The 18,647-nt window shown below is 35.3% G+C and overlaps 1 protein-coding gene across 1 annotated transcript in view; it reads right to left on the reverse strand.

Moving 5' to 3' along the window:
* LOC144966588 (lamin-B2-like) overlaps positions 1-18,647 on the reverse strand; it is a 40,517-nt gene that overhangs the window by 5,447 nt on the left and 16,423 nt on the right. Inside the window, 7 exon segments of the mRNA XM_078903276.1 lie at positions 1,872-1,973; positions 2,453-2,675; positions 3,442-3,662; positions 6,006-6,131; positions 6,554-6,737; positions 7,515-7,589; positions 7,591-7,649. Coding sequence (XP_078759402.1) covers positions 1,872-1,973; positions 2,453-2,675; positions 3,442-3,662; positions 6,006-6,131; positions 6,554-6,737; positions 7,515-7,589; positions 7,591-7,649 — 990 coding nt within the window.

The following is an 18,647-nucleotide window of genomic DNA, read 5'->3' on the forward strand; positions in this document are numbered from 1 at the left end:
TCTTCTTTTGTCTATCTCTTGTCACCACTCCTTTCTATCGCATTGTTGTCATTTAAAATAATACAATAATATTAAAATTTCGTTTGGTGTTTTAACTAATAAAATAATATGAGTTTCATATATTATATCTTCCTTCCAAAATAACAGTTATAACTTCTGTATTTTTAAAAAGGCCAATAGAATATTTGGGGGCCCGGATAGCTCAGTTGATAGAGCACTCTTTAAACGCAAAGGCCAGAGATCGATCCCCGGTGCAGTCGAGCTTTTTTTTCTCTGAACTCCCTGTCTACTCAGCAGTGAATGGGTAGCTGGGATTGTTAGATCTGGCGAAAAGTACTTTGGGATAGACTAGCGTCCTATCCAAAGGTAGAAATATTTTTAAAAAAATTAAAATCAAAAAATAAATTGAGCTTTTATATAGTGCAATATCCACTAAATGTGCTCAAAGCGCTTTACAAATAGTCCCTGACTAATAGCAACACGTAACATGTAGAACGATGTTAGGCGATGTTACAATTCAATTCTTTTCCGACAGAGAAAACACTGTTGACGACCAGGCACTCATTTTACACCTGATTACGGTGATATGATGTGAGTAAAGAGTCTGTCAAGGACTCAACTAGGTGCAGAGCGAGGCTCGAACCCAGGACATTCCGATCTGAAAGCGAGTGTCATAACACAAGACCATTGCACAAAAATAGAAAAAAGGAATGGAGACGGAAAAAAACAAAACAAATCAAAACAAACTCTTCCCACACTTTTGGTCCAGCATGCCACAGACACAAAATATTAACAATCCCTTTTCCCTAACACTAACATTGACCTGACCCGCTCCATCAATATTCGCAGACACACACACACATGCTTAATGGATAGTGTTATAGCACTATTTTCATGTTTTGAGGTAATAAACCTTCTCCGCTCTCACTTTTACTTAGCGGTTCAACAGCCATCTACTGCAGGCATGGTCCCATCGTTTGACGGTCCCGACTGATTGGCCAATGTCGGAAAAGAACTGGTTCTTTGACGGTCCCAACTCCCAACGATGCCTTGTGAATGGCGAATGTCGAAAAAGAACCAGTCCTTGCAGTTCTCATTTCCCAGGGACCGTAGAACAGGCGGTCCTAAATATGCTTGGGACCGCTCCGCACTACTGTTAAGGGATTAAAATAGCTGCACGAGACATGCACAATACACCACCCTCCATGACAATCCTATGTACTACGTCATCAAGTACCCATCATCTCTTTCATCTTCCCCCGTGCCCTATCACTCCATGTTAAAATGAAAACTTCCTACTCTGTGTGTAAATTTGTTTCTCTCTAATTAATTCAAACGAAGACATCAGGTTTCTAATGTAAAAATATACATAGGTACCATTAAATCAAACCCAAGTCTTACACAAGACATAAATAAGTGAGTGTTTGATGCAAAGTAATACACAGCAAACGACATAGTGTCATAAATTGGTATCCATTGAGTGTTATATGTCATAAGAACGGCTAGTATAATAGTTGGGATATTACTCACAATTAATTGTTAGAAACTTTAGGTAAAGCGAGCATTTTCAATGTTTACAGGATTATAAGCTTTATTTTATTATTTACTGTTAGATATGAACTTGTTTGAAAGCGATACAGTATGATTCAACACCTGATGTCTCACTTACATTGTACTGGTGACCCATTACAGCTCTAGTGGATACATTGAATAACCTTATTATAAAATATATAATAAATATGCTCTAATAGTACACTCTCAAATATTGACATACGTCATATTTCCTAGCCAAAATAAACATTATAAACAGATAAATTCTTTTGAATTTATTCAACTGACCGATTAATGTATCAACATGTGTCAAAACTTACAGTGACAGACTGGCCAGCCTTGAGGACATTCTTAATGAATTTGTGGTTGGTTTCCTCATCTCCAGATATATGTTTCACCATCCAATGGTGGAGGGAGATGTCCTAAAGTATAAAAATAAAAATAACAATCATCCTTCCAAAACTATCTAATGTTAAAAACATTCAAGCTCACATTACAGATGAGTGCTACATGGAGCAGAAAATACAGTGATTATTATTATTATTATTATTATTATTATTATTATTATTATTATTATTATTATTATTATTATTATCATTATTATAATTATCATTATTATTATTATTATTATTATTATTATTATTATTATTACTACTATCATTATTATTAAAACATGTAAGACATTTATTAAATTAATCATTTCTTAACTCTTATTTTCTTCTTTTCTTTTCTTTTTTTAAAAAATAAAATTTGAAAGTCCTGAAACTGAGCAAAGAACTGTCTAAAAACATCTTTGCCTTCGTTGAACGACAATTGAGATATTTCTTTTCCAGTACTCTAGTTCACACCAAATTTTTTGTCAAAACATTATGAAGACTATGCAATTGAAGTTGGAAATTACCTTGTCTGTGGTGTTGGTAAGTTTGATAAACTGGCCATCTGTGTCCACCTCAGTAATGTCAATACCACAGGTGGATGAGGCTGAACGAGAATATCCACTGGCACTGGCACTCCCCCTTTGGGAGTATTCTTCAACAGCTTGGCCTATGTCAACACGACGGCGCTTCTTGGATCCAGATGTGGAAATAGTGGTGGAAGACTTCTCCATCTGTGACAGACTGAGTCTGAAGGAGCATAAAGAAGAATGGGTCATTGGTTGTCACATGAAGGCTTAATTTTTTAAAAAGAAAAAAAGTCCAGACCAAAGTATATACGATTGGTTTGAATATGACACAGACCTGTCAACTTAAAGCTGGACTGTAAAAAGTAATGAACAATAATTTATAAAACGACTTCTCAAAAGAGCAAAACATCAAACACAGAATGTTTCAGACTCAGAACCCTTTTTCAGTCAATAACAAAAACAATAAAATTATTACAACATCATTTAAACCAGACAGACCACAGAGAAATTTTGTTCTTTTTCAAAGCTATTATAATCATTTTTGTTCATTACTTTTCACTTGTCAACTGAACATTTTTCGAATTCATAAATAGAGGAAAACAATAGGAGTCACCATAAAAAGTAGTTCATCAGAGTCATAAATAGCTAGAATTTATCAGTAGAATTAAACAGATTACAATAATTGTTTCCTACTTTTTGGATAGGTGGCAAAGTACTAACTGCCAATGTATTTTACAATGCATATTTTGCATATGTAAAGAATACACATTGATCAGTACAAGCTGAATGTGCCAAGTCAAAAATAAAACGAGAAACCGATTCCCAATCATGCAGAGTCGTCAAAGCTGGAAGCGTTATGTCAACCATTTTCTTGTGCTAGACTGGTATGCAATTCAGAATCTGAAGGATAAAGACCATATATGGTCACATTTAATAAATTAATCTGTGGATTTTCATTTTGCCTCTAAGATACATTATCTTCTCACCTTGTTTCCTCAGACTCGAGGAGTTTTCTGTAGGCCTCAATTTCTCTATCCAACTTGATTTTGATTTCCAAAAGAGCGGCATGCTCAACCTCCAAATCTTCCAGCTGCCTGCGAAGGACAATCAATTCATCATCTCTCTGTTCCAGACGACGGCTGAAGGAATCTCTCTCATTCGCAAGTTGTGATTCTAAGTCTCTGATGCGATCCTCCCATCCACCATGCTGAAGGGTAAATAAGAATCAACCCTCATAGTTACATATATATCATGAAATGGCTAAAATGGCTTATTTTGATAGAAAATCTATTAATAGAGTGTAAAATTATGAAACAGAATAACTGGTCGTGAGCTTTATATCTGAAATTAATCTCACTAAAATTTCTTTTATTGATCATTATTGATGGGCCATTTGTCCTCTTTGCTCTTGAGGATCACACAAGTGCCATTTTTTAACTTATGTTTTGTATATAGTTGAAATTTATGATTTCCACATATTCTTTAAAAAAAGGGCTGAAAACTTCAATGAGTGATGAAGAGAATTAGAAAACCTCATTCTTTTTTGCATATTTTATTTTTTAAACTTCACCAGTTCACATTTTCATAACTCTAAAAAAATCATAATTGATCTATAAATAGAATGCGCTTGGCCAAGGAGTTCACAACATTGCCATCCGGAAGTATAACGGACCAACACACAAACTCTGTGTAACCATGAACTTTTATAGTCTGGTTAATACAGTTAAGTGAGATCAACTCACAAACGCAGATGGCAAAAACAATAACAAAGGCCTGAGTGACGTCATCTGCATACTATCTATAGATTAACTCCCTTGAATGGATTGTAAAATATTTCTTTTCCACGTGAGGTCATCTCGCAGATTCTAAAAACAAGCACAGTGGGACCTTGAAATCAGGAACCTCTCCTATGGGGAAACCCAGCAGATTGAGACAAAATTCCAGAGCATGGAATGTTCTCTAAATAATTTACCCCTCTAATGAGAACAAAATCCCTGCCTGAACATGATCTTTTTGAGTATTTTCTTGCAACTTTCCCATTTTTCAGCATTAAAATATCATAAAGAACAATGCAAATGGAACAGGAATACTCCATCGAAGGTTGTCACCACACAAGACAGCCAATCATATATACTACTAGTGAGTTATTTAATTTGTGGCCTCGTCAATGCTTACTACATTGTCTCCCTACTTGTAAAATGTGTCTCATTCAAAGGGTGTTGACCCAAGTCTGTAGTACTTGTATCGTTGCTGGGCTCATCAACATGGACACAGACTTCACAAATGAAAGGGTAGGGGTGGAGCTAATGTTTTGTCCGTACACTACACAAAGGATCATTATTTTGCTGATAACTGTGTGGGTCTAGTTAACAACGCTTGGACATCACTCTAGTTACCACAAAATTTGTTAGAATAAATTCAGCATGCCCAAATTCACAAATACACAAATATGACATATCAGGTTATATCAGCGCCAGTAAAAAGGAAGAAAATGGGACAGTAAAGAGTTATAGAATTACAATTAAAGCACCCAAGAAAAAGTAAGACATAGGGGAACTGGGAACAAATAGGGATCAGATGTAGATTCCAAGAGCATACCACCAATGTACTTAGTTTGAGATCACCTAAAAGTCTCATCCAGACACAAGCACAGGTCCCAACTAAGAGGAATACACTCAAATGTTTACCAATTATATAATATAATATGTAAACTTAACATAATACAATGTAAACAGAGAGATGATTTACAAGGAAAAAAAAATATCATCTCCCAAAACTATAACTATACATTCGACTGTTTCCCTCCCAGCCAAGGAGCTCCGGCAAGGATCAGGACAAAACTAAGTAATCTCATTCCAAGACAATGACAGGAAACAATTGGGAAACGGGTATGGGGGGATAGAAGACAGAGCATATACCTCCCTGCCCACTATGGGAGAAATATGACATCACGACGGATTTAATGACCAATTTGCATGATTGGAGGAATAGTATGCAGACTATGTTTGTTCTTGCATACGATAATAATTACAATGCAATTAAAAGCCCATTAAATATGATGCATGATGTTGAAATTTGTTTACAAATATGTCAGGCAAAACAAAGAAAAACAAAAAGTAGCGACTTGTTTATGGAATCTTTTTTTTTTAAATAGAGAAAAAAAGGATAATAATAATAGTTCTAAAAAGACAAAATTGAACCAGATTACCGTAGTTTGAAGTCTACACTTCTTGACCAGTGTGTTCATAACTAAACACCTAGGGACATTGCCTTGACATAAGAGAAGTACTTCAGTGCTAAAAACTCTGTGATAAAACTGAATTCAATACTTCCCCATAAAATTGGGAAACTCTGTAAATTTGGATGATTTTGGCAGTGACGGACATTTCCAATTTAGAGAGGTTCTGCTCAATCATTTTTTTAAATTTCCTATCTCTGGGCATTTCTTGACTCAATGATTCCTTTACCTCATTCCCCCTCAACACTTGCTTACGGAGCAGAAATCTATAGTTCTTTTAAAGATTTATATAAAACTGCTATCTATTCTTACTGCAGACTTGAGTTTTCCCAGTTCCCCATTGAGGTCATCTACTTGTTTCCTTGCCACCATCAACTCTTCCCAAGCACTTCTAGACGAGGCATTGGCACGCTCAGACCCTTCTCTAAGGTCAGTGATCTGGAATTGAAAGGATTATTAAATTACTTCATGTGAATCTCAGCTGAAATAAAACCAAGATTTAAAGAGCAAAATACAGACCAGACATCTCATTTGGTCATTGGGTAGTGATGCTGATGACGACGATGATGGTAATGATGATGATGCAGACTTTTATAAGTTTCAGTTTCAGATTTGCAAGAATATAGTTTTTCTTCTAAAAATCCTAACATTGTTTCTATTCCAACTAAAATCCTATCTATCCAACCTCAAACCTAAAATCCTATCAGAATCCAACTTTCACACCTGCTTGGACACTTTATAACAAATTTGATTTTTAATTATTTTTTTTAAAGTATTGAGTATGAAATATTCAACTATTTACAAAAAATATAATATTAAAGATTGTCAACAGGACATCATCCTAATAAAACTGCCCATACCTTGGTTTCATAGAGTGCCTGTAGTTCCACTTTAACAGACTGCAAGTCATAATCGTGTTGGGCCCTGATCTCTTGAAGGGCATCCTGGAGTCTTGCTTCATATTCCTGTTCAATACGACCATCATCTGCCGCAAATTGGATGGTGGTGCGCACACGAGACTCTTCCAGCTCCTGTAATAGAAGCATTCAAAGCAAAGGGTAATGACGGAATGTGAAAAGAAAGGGTAATGAATCAACAGAATGCGAAAAACAAGGGTAATGAATCAACAGAATGCGAAAAACAAGGGTAATGAATCAACGGAATGTGAAAATCAAGAATTTTGAGAATGGATCATAAATGAATCATATCTGAACAATCTTTCTACCATTCCATAGATTCAAATTGGAGGTCCCGATAACTCGGTTAGAGCACTCGCTTCACATGCAAAGGGGCATGAATCAATCCCGAGTGCAGTCCAGATTTTTTTATGACCCCACTGTCCACCAAGCAGTGAATGGGTAGCTGGGTCTGTCAAATCTAACTGAAAGAACTTTTAGATATAGACTATCACCCTACCCAAAGGATAGCAAGCCATTGCTATTGCCCATTTCACGTTATAGAAACTGTGATAAAATCCGGCCCCAAGGGTGAAATGGCTTTGAGGGACTACTAATAAATAGATTCAAATAGACAATACTAATTTTCTTGCATTTCATTTTTAGTCACTCTTGTAAAATTTCACATATTTCCATATTTCGGGCATCCTTTGGACACAGCGTTTATTGAGGTATGAAATGTCATGCAACGTCATAGTAGCATGCAATATTTATATGACCACATTCCATCAGTTGGTTCACCTTTTTACTGTTGATGCTTTGTTGTTCTGCCTCCGTCTAAATTTAAAAACACGTTTACTAAACGATTTAAGAACATACAAAAGGATCAAATTAATCAAAAATTCCACTTGGTACTGCTCATGAACTTGAGCTGAAGTGTAGATCCTCTTTAAGGGTCTTGATCCTGTTTTCAAGGTCCACTCGCAAGAGGGTTTCATCTCAGTTGTTTTTTGGCAGCTGCCAATTGCTTCTCCACTTTGGCCAGATCAGCTCTAAGACTCTGGAATTGAATAATAAAAAAAAGACAAAATTTACTTTCAACGTTTCAATCAAAAAATGTATGACTTGAAAAAGGCAACATCTCAAATTATAATATTTTGGGGGGGGGGGGGGGGGGGGGGGGGGGGGGGTGAGGAGAAAGTTGGTAGACCACTTGCTTCATACTAAAAGGGACCTGGATCGACTCTGGGTGCAGTCAAGATTTTTTTATGACCCTCTGTCCACCCATCAGTGAATGTTAGAATGTTAGGTCCTGTTAGATCTGGCAAAAAGTACTTTCCGATACACTAGTGTCCAATCCAAATGATAGCAAACAATTGCTATCGTCCATTTCAGGCTATAGAAACCTGTGTAGACTCTGGCTCCTTTGGTAGTAATGGCTCTAAACTAAAGGACTACTCCATTTGATACACAATCACTCTCTCTCTCTCTCTCTCTCTCTCTCTCTCTCTCTCTCTCTCTCTCTCTCTCTCTCTCTCTCTCTCTCTCTCTTCTCTCTCTCTCTCTCTCTCTCTCTCTCTCTCTCTCTCACGCACACACACACACACACACACACACACACACACACACACACACACACACACGCACACAGGTCTTCATTTTTATAACTCCCTTGGATAAATTTGGTTATTGTTTACTCTTGTCTTTTGTATTCCATTCAGTGTTTTGTGCGTGCGTGTGTGTGTGTGTGTGTGTGTGTGTGTGTGCGTGTGTGTAATATACGTTACATTCTATATAAATGTGACAACACCAGCAGACCTGCTGACTTGAAAAAAATTTTTTTCTTTTTATGAGATGAAAATTGTAGTCCCTACTCAGTTATCTACCCTCACAATGATTAAATAAATAATACTTCAAAATCCTTTAAAAATGATGCCGCCTGGCATCAACTTTCATTTTCACTAAGTATAAATTACTTAGAGATTCTCAAGAAGTTATGAAATGGGAGTCAAAATTTCTTAATTCTATGAAATTTTCGTATAGTAAGCAGGTTGATGCATATTGATGTATATAAGACACTGGCACTGGGTATTAGGCATTGGATAAAATGTAACAGGTTGTAAGCACAATAAAATAGCATACCTAATATACAAATGAGAGATCTGCACGCGATCCACTCTCATAAACAGAAAGCCGGACCCTCCCCCCTCCCGCCCTCCTCCCCTTCTCACCAAACACGCATTCAAATACAATTCTATTGATCCACTTCAATCTAATTAGAGCAATGAAGGGGCATTTCATCCGAGGTATAGAATACTGAAACAATGTCATGAATCCATGAACAGTATTGAACAGGTCAAAACCATCCATCAATTAATTACTGAACGAACTGAGCCTTCAACCATAAATATTTAAATATCCTACTTTACTATAGTGAAGATAGCAATTGCAATACGATATTTTAACATCAACAAAAGGCAGAACAATAAAGAAGTCACAAATTCAATTGTGTATTTATCATTAATAGGGGATGACAACAAAGTGAGCTTATTAACACCTCAAATGTATTATTGGAGTTGAAATATAGAATAGATCTGCACGGCCACGTGTGACCCGAAGTCTCAAAATGTATTATGTTGGATGAATCCCGACTCCAAAAAGTGAATTTTGAAATGAAATGATGAGAAGTACGAACTTTGAATCTTTTATAATACAATGGAAAGTATCTATTCTCCACCATAAAAAGTTAATTTAACCCGATTTGATATTTGTGGCTATAAATGCAATTTCTGGCACTAAATTCATCTCTCTCACACACACACGCGCGCGCGCGCGCGCGCTTGAGTGTACAAATTGCCGGGGGGGTTCTTGTCATTTTCTAAGGGAGACATCAGTACGCTGTAATGATCTACAATCATAGCTAGAGTAATATTATTATTAGGCACTATTATTATTGAGCACTGTAGTCACACTCGATAATAAGTTGGAATGCTTTGATATTATAGTAATATAATATTATTATGGGCCCGCTGATTTTGGTCAGCCGTCTTTATAGCACAGCAGATACACCTAGCTACACGTAGGCATAAAAATGTGTGGGGTTAGGGAGGACATCTCTGGATACTTGGTCGATCTGACGTGGTCAAAAGAAAAGGAAAGAGGAGCGAGAAAGCACGCTATTAAGTAATTCTTACACACCATCCTCAAAATTTTGCTTCAGTCATCAAAAATATATATATTGGCAGCCACGTAGCTGTCCTGAAAAGGTGAGATAGGAATGGGGATAACCGTAACGATAAGGGTGGGAACCCGGAGGGTGACAATACGTTGAGAAGGAAATGCATAATAAAAAAAATAAGAATCAATTTAGGAGTAAACGAGGGAAAAGGGGGCATCTACATAGGCTGTGATCTTTACTTTCATCGCTCTACTTACACCGTCATCGTAAATTCAATGAAAATTTATAGATTGGCAGCCACAAGCTTGTGAATGAAAAAAAAATGTACGACACAAAAGGGGTTCGAAGTAATAGTAAGTAAATATTTTGTGTTTACCTCTCGTTTTGTGTGTGTGTGTGTGTGTGTGTGTGTGTGTGTGTGTGTGTGTGTGTGTGTGTGTTTTCGTTCGCGAGTGTATATTTTCTGTCTCTAGTGTGAATTCATCCCACCCACAACTAGCATGAACACAACGACACACAAAAATACAGATAAGTATTTTATCGTCCGCTCAAACAGACATTTGCGCCAATCTGCTTTAATAAAGGAGCTTAAATCGGCATTCCAGCCACAATTGTTAAGGAAATGTATTTAAAGAGCAAACTTTAACAAACGATAAAACATCTAGTGTTATTTTGAGGAACAGACAAGGAGAGAAACAGCCATAGTCTGTTGGACACTGGCTCATTGGCGATTAGTGGAGGAATGAGACAAGTCGTAATGAAAACTTAACAAGTCGTTACAAATGGACGGATACACTTTAGTGACATCGTAATGCATTACACAGATCTCCCATAATTTGGCAACATAACTTGTCTATGTTTGGAGGATGGGAGAGGCGGGAGAGAGAGAGAGGGGGGGGGGGGGGGCAGTGTTTTTGTATATTTTTTTTTGTTTTGTTTTGCTTTTTTTTTTTTTTTTTTTGGGGGGGGGGGGGGGGGCAGTCTACCAACATGATAATATTAACCAACAGCCCCCCCCCCCCCCATGACTTTATTTTTCATTCAATTAAATGAATTGTTGCAGTAGCCAGCCTTACTCTCCTGCTCTTACAAAACAAAAATAAAAATAAACAAAACAAATTTTTTGGAATAAATTTTAGAAATCACACACACAAACACACACACACAAAAAAAGATCAAGTCAACACAAAAATTAGAGATTTAAACGCGTGCCTTTTATCGTGACTAATTCCACATTTAAAATTATATTCGTGGATCACTATCGCTGCCAAACCAATTCTTGGTGCTAAATTGGAGCAATAGTCAACAAACATTCCCTCCGTGATGTGCACCAGTCAGGTCAGCACGTTCAGACAGAGCGCACATACTTTGGGCTTTTTTCTTGCCCACGAGAACGCACGCCGACATACCTTCCAGACCTTGTTGTAATTATTATAAAAAGGGAAAATGATGTCACACCTTTGGAACGTGCGAACAAATAATTCAAATAATAAGTGTAAGAAGAGAGCACCAATTTTCACACGGGGTTCCTGGACGCATAAGAGTTTTCCACTGCTACATTACGAAACAATAATATGTGAATGGGTGCTTGCGAGTGTGTGTGTGTGTGAGAGAGAGAGAGAGAGAGAGAGAGAGAGAGAGAGAGAGAGAGAGAGAGAGAGAGAGAGAGAGAGAGAGAGAGAGAGAGAGAGGATCATCACTTCGCCCAATAACATATTACAATACCTGGCCTCGAAAATAATATCCCTGCGAATGCAATGCCTAATATGTGTGAGTAATGTGTGAATGTGATATAAAACAATTATTTATAAAGAGCCGATGTCCACAATGTTCATAAGCCAGTCCTTCACCCATTCATACTTCCTTTCACTCATCCATCCATTCATAAATTAACTTCGAAAGTGAGTGGTATCTCGAGTCCGTACTTAATTTAATAATTTTCTTTTTCACCCTTTTCCCAACTAATGAGTATAAATAAATGGCTCCTTTGTGAATTGATATTGATATAACCGCATCAGTTCTCTCTTCACCTGACTCTTGTTTTATGAGTCATAATGAACAATGGTGTATTAGCATAAAGTCTATATATCACTTACGTTTGGTTGTCCGTATGCATATTATTATGTGAGAATAGGTCACCACGCCCAAAAAATATGTTTAACCAGTTTACTGCCGTACTCTGAAAAGACGCGTATTTAACAATTTTAAAAAATTGTCCTTCAAATATCGATCGATTTAAATGACCCTCGTCTTGGCAAAAACTTTCAAACCTAAGATTTCGCAAGTCACGGGTTTTAGAGCTTTTGCCAAAATAATGCGTGTTATGATATACCGAGTAAATCTGTAAAGATGACAAGTCTGCGCACCAATATAACAAGCCCCATGGATGCTTGGATTAAACAACATTTCATCATAATTATGTCCTCTTAAGTTCTTTTCATTGAAGAGAAAAATTGACCAATTTAATAATAGATCATCATCACCCTCCTCCTCACTATTATTATTATTATTATTATTATTATTATTATTATTATTATTATTATTATTATTATTATTATTATTATTATTATTATTATTATTATTATTATTTATTACAGATTTTCCGACTTGATCTAAAGGTGAGTAAAACACGGAAACATACTTATAGATTCATCTCATTAACCTCTTGTTTTGAAATGCGGCTAGTCAGATACCTATACGAATCGAAGAAGAAAAAAATTCCATAAGTTTTCACTATACATTATTTTATATCTCTATTAGAAACGTGCCTTACCCACTTTTCAAATGATTAAATAACGTGTCGAATCCATGAATTGTGTGCACAGAGGAATGAGATGGGAGGATAAGGGGGCTAAAGTTTGGCTCAATAAATGGGAACTGTGTGCAAAACGGGAAATATATATTAATAAAAGAAGAAAGATCGTTTTAAAAAGAACATAAAGCCGAGTGTACACAACATATGTCAATGTTATCCATAGTCGACGCGTCATCCTTGCAATCCAAATGGACATTATTTCGTCTCTATTCATTCCTTTTACATTCCACATTTGCCTTCCCTCCTCCACCACCAAACCGAACTCCCCCCACCTTTTTTTCCTGCAAATTAACTAAAATACAACGGGTTGGAATTTAATCAATTTTTAATTTTTTTTACAAAAGGTACCAACCACCCAAGCTATGAAATCCCCCTTCCCACGCCCTAACACTGTCTCTACTCCAAATACTACGCACACCGAAGAATGCACGCACGCTGGCGATACTCATAGATTCAAACACACAAAGACACACCACGCGTGTTTACCAACATACACACACACACACAACAACAACAATAAAACTTTAACCGGCGCTTGCTTCCCCAAAAAAGCTTATGAATAAAAAGAAGACGAACCCCTGCTTTATAAATACACTGTATCCACCAAGCACAAACGTGCGCGAGTACAAAATAAAAACCCAAAAGGTATAACGAAAGAGCGTTACATCCACTGACGCTACGAAAAGCAATGAGAACCAGAGCATGAAATCATGAAAACCATAATCATTATGTTATTTTTAAGGAACCTACTATGAAGGGAATGAGTGAGCTGCATTGATTGTGCCTCGACTTCAACAGCAGCTGCTAGCGTGCTAACATGAATAAACAGATCCAAAACTTTTAGATCAACCACTCTATTTGCGTCGTTATAATATTAATGTAATAATTTTCTTTTTTCGACGCCATCCATTTACACAATGGTACGAGTTTTTGTGTAAGAGAGTAAGCCTATGCAAAAGGTTATCTAAGAAATTTGGTGCAAAACTGTCAATTATATATATCAGCAAATGGGTTTAGTGAGTACGTAGTGCAGGCATATCAGTTAAGCTTGGTCAGTGCATGACACGTGTGGGCAGTTTTATGTCCAAGCTATTTGAGACGCATGACACGTGTGCGCAGTTTTATGTCCAGGTTACTTGAGACCGTTTGTGTCAAAGTTACTGGACAGGTTATCATGTTGAGTACTATTTAATCAATCATTCTTAAATTGGTTTAGGGGTGTTGAAACAGGTGAAAGGGGCATTTATCAAAATAATGTTATATCATAAAAGGCGGGGTTTAACATCAATATGTAGGAATTGACGTTTCAGGTTTGATTATGATTTGGTCTTACTCTTAGGGGTTGGATTATAGACTGACAGGGAACTGTCAATAACTGCAAGGGGGCGTGGAAACAATGGAACTGTGGGTAAAATTTTGATAGGGATAAAAGAGGATGTTTCGAGGAAAACGGGATTATGCTACCTTTTGATTCTGCATTCAACTTGACCATGAGCTGCACACTTTAAACCTTTTGTGCTCACCATCATTTATTTGTTTTTACGGACTTAGAAATATTTCACGTATATTGAAAATGGTTACTTAGGCAAAATTAACTTTACATGTGGACTGATTTTACGGATTTGGAACTTATGAAACTGATTGAATTATGACCATGCTATTTGATTTGGATTTCGAATTTATCACAACAAATAAAGCTGTAAGAAATTAAACTTGGAATCTGGATTTTAATTTGAATGTCTTGATGTTGTGCATTCAGTTATCATCATCGGCCCTTAAACTCTTTCGTCATTATTAACATCTACAACACAACCCAAAGGATAATACTACCATCTATGAAAAACACCACTATACGATCATAAGCCATTACATATGTGTGCAACTACGCCACATTATGTATCTAATTTGGTGCCGTGACCAGGATTCTTATATATCTTTATTTGGAGCCCTGATACCATGATGTAAAGATGTTATCATTCCGAACCATGGAAACACAAGAAATGTATATTGTTGCGGTGTTAACATCTATTAAAGTTTTTGTGAGACTCGAATTTTGAAGTGAAAATTGTGAACAGATAGGAAAATAGTTTTATTTGGGAAAGAAAATGAATATCAATTTTGAAGGTGAAGCAGTGGAATTATTTTCTATTGATATATGAAAAAAAAATATTGAAATTATAGATGATTCCTAAAATTCTGACAAAAGACAATATTTAAAAAAATAAATAAATATACTAAATAATATTTAAATTAAGAATCACAGATAGAAAAGGAAATTAAAAAAAAAATATAGATATATAGGGCAATATATTATATTCAAAAAGTGAAAACAATATATTATAGAACGGCAAAATAATAATAATAATAATAATAATAATAATTAATAATAATAATAATAATAATAATAATAATAATAATAATAATAATAATAATAATAATAATAATAATAATAATAATAATATAATAAATATAAAAATAATAATAATAATGCATTGATGCTATACGTATTTTATTTAATTAAAAAGAAGAGAGGGAGAGATGAAAATAAAAATTGCAGTATTTAAATGAATATTTTAGTGCGTTTTATTTTTCAAAATAAATGAAAATGCGTTTACTTACAATCAAGCGTTTCGGAATAGATCTTCGAATATTAATTTGTACCGTTAATGGCAATGTTTTGTTAATATCAGTAACAAAGATGTGTCGATTTTTATTTCAATTTTTGTATGTTACTGTTGGAATTACATAAACAGTTGGTCCATTATTTAATGTTGTTACGTTTTGTTTTCTGTCAAAATGACTCAAGAAGATGACGGCAATAACAACACGTAAATTGTAAGTTTTGATAATTGAAAAATGTCTTATGGTATTTATATTGTTATATTACAACATCATTGATTATATTTTTCTCCTGTCAATAGGGATGAATTGGTAGGTTGATATTGACTCTTTGAGATTCATGGGTTCATGACAAAGAGCAAAGTTTTATATCTGTTTGTATTCTTGGTAATAAATGTGTGGTTAACGCAGCCAAGTAATCGACAACAGAGCTTATTTAGTTGTGTAATGAGACATGGCGTTATAATAGATTACATAAGACATTTGGATTTTATCACTGGAAATTAAGTTGAAATGATTTATGCGGAATATGAGTCAATCGTTGTTTTGTTTAGTTTTGTTTTGAAACGCGTTTCATCGTGATTTTTAAAAGGAGACATATTCTCATAACGGACTTTTGGTTTAAAGTCGGAGAACAAATAAAATGACGGAGTATTAATTATTATGAAAGACTGATGTCTTGTAATGGGAGTTAAAATGTTATTACGGAAGAATAACAAAATATTGAAAATGCATTATCATGTCATGTGAGCTGATAATATTTGTGACACAAGTGGTTAACTTGTTAAGAATCAGCGAATTATAAGTAACCCATATGGTAAAATGCTGTAAATGCATAGTGGGTAAATAAGCGCAGTGATGTAAGACGCGGTAATTAAAGTGCACACGGTTTAAATTACGAGACGCAGGAATGAGGCGTTCGGGAATATTTTATTTTGCGTTTGATTAAAGCGCTTGGTTTAACATTATGAAATGATGCAGAAGGCGGAGAATTTTTATAAATACGATGCGCGTGGTTAAAGCGCACACAATTATCAATGCTATATTAAGAGGCGCGAGATAACGTCGCAATGAGTTATATGAATATTTTTATAAGCCGAGGGCAAAGGCGCGAAACATTGAATTTTTATTGAGCAGAGTGTATATTGTTACTGCGAATATTTTGATTATCATCTTTTTCTCCTATCAATTTGCTGTTGTAATTGTAATCAATATTTACTGCGTGGTTTGAATTTAACATTTATATCATAAAATTTGTAACTGAGTTGAAGAAGAAGTTATGTTCAATTGTCAAATCTTAAGTGTGTAATCATTCGGCAATCAGTTGAAATGGTAGGAAGTGCTACGATAACATAAACAAAATCATATTTCATTAAATTAGGGATTTTCTAAGGGGAATAATTCGAGTTAATCAAAGGCAGAAGTAGTGTTTGCACTAAAACATGATACAGTCATCACGAAAGAGGACACTTGCAACCATCAGTCATAACGGGAACGCTGATGACAACGACAGAGGCAACTCAAACACAACCATAACATAGGTCGGGAAATGTCCTAATCCCTTTGGTCTATCCACGAATACATTAAAATGGAGTAACAATCTCGACTAAGCCATTGATACGTCTAGAATCAACACAATCTACAGACTACAAACTACACAGCAACCTCAATTACATCGTACCTTTCAACTTATACAAACTTGACAGAATTCATAAAATAATATCTGTATCAACACAGATTTCTTCCATGAACCTTTTTATATTTACATTCTTTATTGAACAATTGGATTACTTGTATTTACTTCTACGACAACAATACCCAACGATGTAAGATGTCAATAATTACATAAACGTTCAAGATACGATTGTTTTTACAAAAATGATGTCCAATTGTGAACAATACTACATCCTTCGTATGCAGTGGTGAGCGTATTCAAATTTAAACTTATGTCAATATACAAGTGTGCAGCACCCATATCTACAACTTATAAACATTGAATATTATAATAACGCCTGTCTTAGTATCATTGTAAAAGATAAAGGCTATATATGTATATAAGACAATGCAGGAAAAAGTATCGCAAAACGCCACATGAGCGATTTCCTTGGATTCATTATCGTATGATATTCAACAACCTGCGTTCAAATAACGAAAATATTGTTGACCTTATTCGACCCTACTACATACACTACTAGACTACGTTATTGTTACATCATCTACCTGGTGTTTGGACTCACGTCACCCACCGGTACCCTACAGATTACATCATCTACCTGGTGTGTACTCACATGCCACCTCATCGAAACTCGATCAACAAACACAGACAATTACAACACACGACCTCTGTCGACTACTACACACGAACTCTTTGTCAACACATGGCTGAGTTCACAACTTTCTTTTGACTTGCTGGATAAGTGAAACTTCATTTAAATTCAAGATCTCGCACACAGTTAATCTTGAATTTTTACAATTTCATCTACAATGAGATTCAACGACACCCACAAATATCAACGAGGAAAATCGACCCAGATGCCGGAGATGAATGGATTACAGCGACGTCACAAGACCAAGAAACAACCCAACAGGTTAAGCATACGTTTGCTACCTGTAGAGTCTTTTTTCGTCCCAAATTCAAAAGACTCGAACAAATACAACACACTAATTACAAAAGTTGGTCACTTTAGTAACAGCCCACAATCACATACTGTGTTAGATTTTACTTATTTAGTTATTTACACTGTACTAAATATGAATAAGTCGGACAGACTAATGACTGATTATTTACTAAACACTAAATATGTGATGTGAACAAGTCGGACAGACTAATGTCTGATTATTTATTAAACACTAAATATTTGAATGTGAAGACATTATGGTGATAATTCGAAGACATTTACAGAGGAAAAAGTTTTTAATTAATTAACAATAATTAAAGTGAATTTATGACACTTGGGCTATTCAGTGACCACAACACACATAACAATGCAACACGTAGACTTGATGCAAACACCTCAACTCTTATAGTTGATATATTTTTTTCATTACATGACAACTCATTCTAAATGGAAACAATGACTAATTAACAATTACTGACCATTTTACAAGATGACCATTCTCGAAACGAACGGATTACTAAGAAATGTGACCTCTGATGGATGACCACAAAGAACAATTTGATTTCAATGTAGTTGTAAACTACACCGTCGTGACTTAAAAAGCTTAAAAACTGAAACATCAACAATGAACAATGAATGATAATAACTTCAACTTGAATTTTAAAAGGATGATAATGTTATTATTATGATTTATTTTTAAATATTTTTTTTATTACTAATTGAAATATAATTCTTCGTATTTGAATCTAGATGTCTATGAAATATTATTTGTACCACATATTATAAGTTGGAATTAATGTAATAATGTTGTTTCAATGGAATCATACA

Source organism: Berghia stephanieae, chromosome 2 (assembly GCF_034508935.2).
Source record: "Berghia stephanieae isolate SIO BIC M18660-M18661 chromosome 2, UCSD_Bste_1.3, whole genome shotgun sequence".
NCBI classification, from domain to species: domain Eukaryota; kingdom Metazoa; phylum Mollusca; class Gastropoda; order Nudibranchia; family Aeolidiidae; genus Berghia; species Berghia stephanieae.